The sequence below is a fragment of the Bidens hawaiensis genome, unplaced genomic scaffold (genome assembly GCF_021521415.1).
Source record: "Bidens hawaiensis isolate Kalapana, Puna unplaced genomic scaffold, B.hawaiensis_p1.1 tig00009577_1, whole genome shotgun sequence".
In the NCBI taxonomy this organism is placed as follows: Eukaryota; Viridiplantae; Streptophyta; class Magnoliopsida; order Asterales; family Asteraceae; genus Bidens; species Bidens hawaiensis.
The window spans coordinates 353,767-362,663 of record NW_027491716.1 but is presented as its reverse complement, the minus strand read 5'-3'; the positions used below and the strand labels follow the sequence as shown (position 1 = coordinate 362,663).

The 8,897-nt window shown below is 39.6% G+C and overlaps 1 protein-coding gene across 1 annotated transcript; it reads right to left on the bottom strand.

The window, feature by feature from the left end:
- Positions 1–308: 308 nt before the first annotated feature.
- Positions 309–5,829, bottom strand: LOC143533040 (beta-fructofuranosidase, soluble isoenzyme I-like). Its single transcript, XM_077027923.1, has 7 exons — positions 5,502–5,829; positions 5,251–5,259; positions 1,930–2,789; positions 1,685–1,849; positions 1,245–1,480; positions 1,065–1,152; positions 309–535 (listed from the first exon to the last, which is right to left on the bottom strand). The coding sequence occupies exons 1-7, from the start codon at positions 5,812–5,814 to the stop codon at positions 329–331; spliced, it is 1,878 nt and encodes a 625-aa protein (XP_076884038.1). The 5' UTR covers positions 5,815–5,829; the 3' UTR covers positions 309–328.
- Between the last annotated feature and the right edge of the window lie 3,068 nt (positions 5,830–8,897).

Genomic DNA, 8,897 nt, shown 5'->3' with positions numbered 1-8,897 from the left:
AAAGAACAATTATATGTATTCAAAACAATAGATAGTATTCTTTTTATTCTTCAAAATGAATTGGATGAACACAATAGATGGAAACAAATAACACCATTCTTTAAAAAAAGGCTGTAAATTGGGACGACGACGACAACAACAATAACAATAATAATAATAATAATAATAATAATAATAATAATAATAATAATAGAATTATAAATTATAACCTGAAAAGTGAAATACTAGAACATGCATTGCAAATTACAAAAACACCCCCACAAATCCACACTCATCCCACTATACCACACAATAGTAAGGCACAAATACGTAGACCAAAAGTTCACCATCAAGAAGTCCACCCAGAAAGAGGGAAAGGATTGAGCTCTGCTTCCTTCATTTTCCAGATCTTGATCGACGCCTTCACGCTTATTCCTGTGGCATTGTTGAACAAAAATAGCTTCGCGGCACCGTATATTGCCTTCGTTGGGTACACTCTCGATGTCACCACTGTTCTTCCGTTTTGTGCAAAACCCTCAACTATCGAATGATCCACCTGCATTTACATAGCCAAACCCAACGCAATATTACGGTTTAATTTTTTTTCAAAAAAAAATAATAATAATAATAATAAAAAAAACGTACACTCGCTCCAAAATAAGGAACCCAACCCAAGACTGACCATTTCGGTTTTGTAATAAGTCAAAAATCAAACCGAACCAATAAAACAGTAAAAAAAATATTTTACTATTGACTTTATGAATTATACTTTTCTTTTTCCAAAATCAATAATTTTATTAAAAAAGTTAAGAAATGATGTAACCCAAAAAATTTATACCAAAACGTGCAATAATCAATTAAACACTAATTTACAGGTAAATCATGGTTGAGGTTTCGGGGGCAAGTTCATTATTTTGGACTATTTTTTATGGTTCAAAATTTTCAAGCCTAAATAGCAAAAAAAAAATAAAAAAAAAATGAAACAGTACGATAAAAAACATGTTTTCAGTTTTTGTTTCGATTTGAATCCAAAAGCTACTATACAAATTGGTCCTCAATAAACAGAGTGTGTAAATTTTGCGTACCAATAACCTCATGTTGTACTTTTCACCTTCCAGAACAGGGACACTGCTTCCGTACACCCATTTTCCTACATTCATATCCTTCGACGATCTACATAAAGTAGTATATATTCAAGAACTGATCAAACAATGCGATATGATTGAGAGAATATATAATTGAGATGAGAAACTAATAAAAGAAACCTTGTTTCATCGGAACAGAAGTAAGTTTTTGAAGTTCCATCGGTGTCTTTTGCAATGTAGAAGTATACAGGAAGTTGCTCGGTCCGGTTGGCATCGGCTAGAACCACCACACCGAATGGTCCCAACACCCCCCTCCCAACTGACCCTTCACTAGTCGTGCAGTTGAACAAAACATCGGCTTCAAGAGTTGATTCCAACAGCTTTTGATCCACTTCAAATGTCGCAACAATATCCAACTGCAATAGTTAAAACATGCTAGAACAACTAATCATCCTTATAAATGTGTTATATCACTATGATCATTTAATTAGATACGTGAGTTTATGAATAATTATTAAAAATCTCGTGTATCTAGGGCTGCATATCTGAAATTATTCTAGCATGGTTATAAAGGTATCTAACATTATACTTTTAATTATGGCATTCTCTTGAAATATTACCTGTGTAGCGGTGCCTATCTCAAGGGGAACGAGTGACCCGGGCCGAAGCTCCACGTTTTTAAATTCATCGTACTTTTTCGACCTAAGTTTTTCGGTTTCCTCGATTGGCCATTGAATCAAATTGGTTTTAGTTTTCGTGTCCAAAACGACGGTCCTTGGAATATTCTGAAAATAAAATAAATAATAAATTGTTAAAATATCAATTAGTTCAATAGTGAGTCTTTCTGTAGTTCAAAAATACTTACCAAAATGTTAGCCCATCCCTTTGAAATGTCATATTTTTGGGGATCAGTTTCTCCAACATAGCCCCAAAGGACCCTCCTCTTCTTATGTTGATCATAAAATGTTTTGGACGCATAAAACTTTCCATAATCGTACCTTAACCCGATCCCCACATCATTTTCTGGGTCATCCGGGTACCACTTATCGTTCACCACATCATAACTTCCAATTGCATACCAATCATGTCGATCTTCGTCCCCACTTTGTTTCAGCACATGTTTAACATTTGGCCCGTTATCCACCATGTCCAACCCGTTTGTGTGTGTGGTGGATACCGGGTAAATATCAACACATTCCCACATACCTGTATGGGGAACTGCGTGCAACACCTCCTCATTCAACTCAAAATGTGTAAAATTAGTGGTATGGTAAATCAAAGCACAACCAATTGTCTCATTGTGCTTCGACCCCATTACCATTCTATATTCACCATCGGGGCCCAACCACAATGTGGATGGGTCTCGAAAGTCCTTGTAACCAACCCCTGGTGGCGGGAATAATACTGGATTCCCTTCGTATTTTTTCCACTCGATGAGGAGGGGATCCGATGAGTTTACTGCGTACGCTAAGCATTGTAATTGTGAGAGATCGTACGCATTGCCTGTGTAAAGCATGATGATCTGGCCGTCAAGAAGGACACTGGCGGAGCCAGTCATGACGCCTTCAATGTCATACCAGTGATCTGGAACCATAGCAAATGGGAGATGGAACCAGTTGATCATGTCCTTTGATACCGAGTGGCCCCATGTGATGTTGCCCCAGATGGCTGATTCAGGGTTGTACTGATAGAAGAGATGGTACCATCCCATGTGATACATTGGACCTGTGTCACATTCAATCATTCCTCGTACTTTAGGAAATATTTCTAAGGCTGAGGGGTGTGGGGCTTCAACGGGGGCGCTAGAGCCCCTCCGCTCGCGCCCCCAGGCGCTAACACCACACCACCGGGGCGCTAACGGGGCGCTAGCGCGAAAAAACATGCAGGCGTGATGGGTACCCAAAGAGCCGTTGGGCTCTTATTTAATTAAAAAATAAGAGTAAAGTGGTCTTGGTTTTGATGAAAAGAGCCGTTGGTTTTATACAAAGAGTCGTTGGGCTCTTATTTAATTAAAAAAAAAAACGTTTTTTCCCTATATAATACCCCATTTCACCTATATCAATCACCACAACTTCAAACCTTCACCCAAAATCAACTCATCTTCCCAACTTTTTTTTAAAAAAATGGCTGGAAATTGGTACCCAAACCTTGATTCAGATTATATTGACGACGATTTATGGTCGTCACCGCACCAACCGATGTTTTATTCGGAGCCGCAAGAATCATCCGGCTTTCAACCATCCAACACACAACCGTCTCCTAACTTTGTTGTTCCGGAGACACAAGAATCACACGGTGAAGCTACGGGACCAAAAAGACGCGTCCACCGGAAAAAACAACTTGCAACGGACGGGTCGGGACCGGCTTCGACTCCGAGGAAGAAATGGAAAACCACTCCGTGGTCATCGGATGAGAAGGAAGCCTTGTGTCGGGCTTGGATAGTCATTTCTGAGGATCGGCGTTGCGGTAATTGTTTTAACGTTTTTAAAAATGATTCTTAATAAAAAAGTTAAATAAAAAAGTTAAATGGAAATCTTTTCAACAGGAACAGCGGTCGTATGAGACCAAGTGGCAGTGATGATTTGGCGGTTTACAATTTCACGGTCGAAGAGTGGAAGCAGGAGTGTTTGCGGAGGTATGAGATGGTGAAGACGTGGGACGATTTAAAGTTGTGGGAGATGTTGAAAAGGTGTTCCAAGTGGGTTGAGCTGGTGGCGCCGGACGTTGATGCGGAAGTACGGCCGAAACGGACTAAAACTAGTTCGTCTGGAGCGTATAGCACTTCAACCGGGTCGGATTGCCGCGTTGGATTCGACCTAAACATTGCGGATGAGGAAACGTCTTCACCGCCGAGGAGGCGGCCATTGGGAAGGGACGCCAAGGGGAAAAAACCGGCTGAGGGGGAAGCCGTAAACATCGCCAATCTTGTTGAATCCCTCAATAAATTCAACAAAACCATGGAGGTGGTCTCTAATGACAAAAAGGAAAAAAGTCGAATGAGAGATTTGGACTTCCTTACTAGAGACTTCAGTAACCTAAATCCGGTCGATCAAATGCTAATGGAAAAGCAAAAGGAACGTATCCGAAAGAGGTTGATCGAAGAAGACCAAGCCGAAGAATATGAATAATGTTTTTTTTTAGTACTTTAATTTTTATTTTATTTTTAGATATTAATGTGTTTTTTTTATTAATGTGTGTTTTTTTTAATATTTTATGAGTTTTTTTAATAATACGTTGTTTGAATATATTTATAAAAAAATAAAAAAAAAATTCGCTGGAGCCCCTCCACACCAGGGCCAGGGGCTCCAACACCCCCTTATCCAGTTTCTCTCTCTGTCACACGTCATAATATTATTGGTTGGAGCCCCCATTAGAGCCCCCCACAGTCCACACCCCTCAGCCCAAACAATTAACATTTCCTCCGTACAATAATTCAATGTGTCATGATCAGTTGTCACTTTCATTCAACAATCCTGTCTCTTTCCAATTTATTTCAAAAAAACATTTGATACTATGACGTGTCATGTTTCAACCAGCATCGTTTACTTTCCACTCAAATTTATTACTTTTCACTCAAATTATTACTAATATTATTGTTGAAGACTTATAATTAAAAGCATAATTATAATCCTTAAAACACATAATAAATTAAACAAATATGTATCAGCTAATGTTTTATAACCAGGCTGGTTATCGAATTGATCGGACTCATGACTCAATAACTGGATGATAGCATAGCTAATTTTAGAAAATATTTAAATATATACCACATAAAATGTAGATACTGTATTAAATTAAAATTTTATTAAGTATTTTAGTTATGTTTAAAAAATAGAAGACGTATATTGTTTTATGAGTAGGACAGTGAAAGAATTGATAGCATAGTTAGTTTATATATCTACTTTGAATATGCCCTTGGATATGAATTTGACAGATAAAAACTTTCTAAAAAATTTATAACATAAATATTTAGATATGATCCAACTATTGAACCGGGTCACCCGGTTTGACTGCAACCTGTCAAAACCGGCCTGCCCATAATAGAATGGCCCAAACCTACCGAACCAGAAGGGCAGGGCAGTGTGTCCACTTCCTGATCAGATCGGTTTGGCCAACAGTCCGGTCTTAAAAACACTGATATCAACGTAATTAAGTGCACGAATAGTGTTAATTGATATTTGCTTACCATCAGGATCTAGAAGCCAGAATAACCCGTGTCAAGAATATGTCGCCAACATGAAAAAAAAAAAAAGAAAAGAAATATTAGAGAATATGAATTAGGTCAAACTTCAAATAAACCTTAAAACACAACAATTTAATAAATGTGTACTCTTGAATTTTATTTAACTTATATGCATCCCAATTATATGCCTATACATAATAATCATATCAACTTAAAAATTTCTTTAAAATAATAACTAATTATTTGCTTCGTACCGCTAATGAAGTTTTTGTCGGGTTGAAAATGATAAGCGGAGCGTTGCCATTCGACATCGGCACTTGAATCCAACTTTCCAGGAACCCATTTCTGACCAACTTTTGGCAACTGAGTTGTCAATGTGGTGGCATGTGAGGGTTTATCTCCACCGTTAACCGTCAGTAGTTCCAGTGTCTGGTTGCTGACCAAAGCAACCAGAGCACATATTACCAAAACGGAAACAAGGATCCCAAAAAGAACTTTGGCGAAGGTTGGACTCCGACCTGCCGGAGATCCGGTGAGAAGGAAGGGGGTGGTGGTGGATGTAGTCATGATCGGGTGATACACTGATCAGTTTAGTGTGTTGTGGTGTGTGAAGATGAGGACTAATTAATGAGGTTTTTATAGAATGTTGGAAGCGCAGTCACAAAGTGACGCACCTTTTTTTAGTCTATCAAATAATAATATTCATGTCGACAAACACAAACTGGACATTTTATAAAATTAGAATGAAAAGCTAATAAATCTAAACGTTGTTTTATAAAGTTTGGGAGACTTAATTAGAAAGCGATTATATATTTTGGGCTAACGCAACTGATGTTGGCAGTTTCCGATAATTAGGAATACTTGGTGAAGAAACACTAACCAGACCCCGGGCAGATTACGGATAACCTGGGGGTTAGATAGATGTTTCCCACGAGGGGTTAGACCCTGGGAAGATGGTTCTTCTGATAACCTGCAAAATAGACACCGTGAGCTCGTCACTGAGAAGGGGGGGTTCCTCCTTGTGACCACCCTCCGGCGTGAGAATCAGACTAGATTGCTCTTTAAATATAAAAGTATATTAAGAGATTGCTAGAGCAGATATCAGGTATATATGATAAGATAAGATGTTCTAAGATGATCATACCATTGGGGTATTTATAGCCGAAGGTAGGTTTCCAAGGGGTTTAGCCGGCCCAACACGCTACCAACTGTAACCTATGCACGTGCCCTGCCTGTGAGTGGTGGATAGGTAGCGGCTGACACAGAGCAGGCGTGTCGTGCACTCTTCCTCTTCTGCCAACTACAGGCTAGGCACGTGGTATGGCAGGAGTTGGTGGGTAGGCGGCGGCTATTGGTCACAGTGCTGTGGCGTGCTGTCTGCCATGCTGCTGTCAGTGAGCTGTCGCATTCTTGGTCAGATCTTTTGTCTGTACCTCGTCAGGTATCACACAAAAGATCCTCCATCATACGGACTGGCTCATTTAGGCGGGAGTTTTCCCCCTCCCGCCTTTGCTCATTCCTTCAGGTGACACTGGGGAGAGTTAAGTGCCTTGTGCGTGTAGCCATGCTGCGCGGGTGGCCTTCCCTAATGGCTTGTATCCGAGGCTGCGGGGACAGGCAGAGTCCTTCACCATTGGGAGGCATTTCCTGCGGGACCAGCTTGCGTACTGCGCGTAAGGACGTTACGTCTCTGAGCATGGTTGGTCCTGCGGATCCAGTTGGTCTCTGCGCAGACGTCCCTGTTTAAGGTGAGTCTTGCGGGTCCAATGTAAGGCCCCGTTACCGGTAACCCTACTTTCGTGTTGGATTTACTCATAAACACAGTTCTAAATATCAGAGTTAATTAAAACTTTACGCGGAATATAAAACTTTCATAAAACATTACATATCAATTCATAATCATGTCGTAAAACATTCCTTTTGTCTTTCCAAAATTAAAACATAACTTATAAAACATTTCAGATCTTCAGATGCCAGGCTTTAGTCTTCTGCCATGTGTCCTCCACTCAAGCCAGCTGTCTCATCCTACTCACCTGCGTGCATACTAAAAGTCAGCTACGCTGAGTGAGTTCTAGTTAATCATACAATATCATACAATACCTTCTTACATACATACGTACTTAACCTCATAACTTTCTTTCATACACACATAAGTACTCATACCTTCATTCTTACTTACATACTTTTTTTTACATTCATAATCATACGTTTTAAAGAGCCTTTCGCCCTATAACCTCACAGATATTATAAGGGTCTGGTCCCTAGTTTTCGAATATTAGAAGGGTTCGATTCCCTAACATCACAGATATTATAAGGGTCTGGTCCCTAACATCACAGATATTATAAGGGTCTGGTCCCTAACATCACAGATATTATAAGGGTCTGGTCCCTAACATCACAGATATTATAAGGGTCTGGTCCCTAACATCACAGATATTATAAGGGTCTGGTCCCTAACATCACAGATATTATAAGGGTCTGGTCCCTAACATCACAGATATTATAAGGGTCTGGTCCCTAACATCACAGATATTAAAAGGGTCTGGTCCCTAACATCACAGATATTATAAGGGTCTGGTCCCTAACATCACAGATATTAAAAGGGTCTGGTCCCTAACATCACAGATATTATAAGGGTCTGGTCCCTTGGTTTTCGAATATTAGAAGGGTTCGATTCCCTCTTCGTTACCATACAACCATACATCATACCTCGAGTATTATTAGGGCTCGGTACCCTTTTCGTAACCATACAACCATACATTATCATTTCTTTCTTCTATTATCCATATCATGTTCATACACATAAACATACATATCATACTTACCATATTTATAACGTTACAACCTGACAGTACGTGCAATATCCGAAGATCGTTCACGTACCATCAAGCAATCATTCACACATATCACATACCATTCGTGTACCTATACACACATACTTACATTATAACATAAGAACACTCTAGGCATTCTTTACCTCATTCATTAACAACCATACCCCTTGTCGTTACGTGCAATATCCGAAGATCGTTCACGCCCCGACAAGTATTCATTTGAATATTCATACATCTACGATATATAATATTCGTACCTTTATTTTTATCCTGACAGTACGCGCAATATCCGAAGATCGTTCGCGTACCGACAAACAATCATTCATAACTATCACACATATCACATATGACATACACTTATCACTTAGGATAAATGTATTAACAACACATCGAGTATGCACACAGCCCCGAAAACATAACAAGGAATGGGGCTAGAAACTCACCTGGATTCTGCTTCTTTTTCTGATAGCTGTAAATCCCTTCTCTATCTGAGCTCGGCTGACTGTACAAGTTACACGTATCAATACTCGTCTGATCTAATCTGGTGGCCTAGTATTAGCTTACTTTAACTTATCGCTTTATAATTTATTTTCCAATCAAACTTGGCTTTAGGCGAAGTTAACCCTTCGGGCGAACTTAGCTTCAGGCGAAGTTAAACCTTATGCGAACTTGGCTTCAGGCGAAGTTAAACCTTAGGCGAACTTGGCTTCAGGCGAAGTTAAACCTTAGGCGAACTTGGCTTCAGGCGAAGTTAAACCTTAGGCGAACTTGGCTTCAGGCGAAGTTAAACCTTAGGCGAACTTGGCTTCAGGCGAA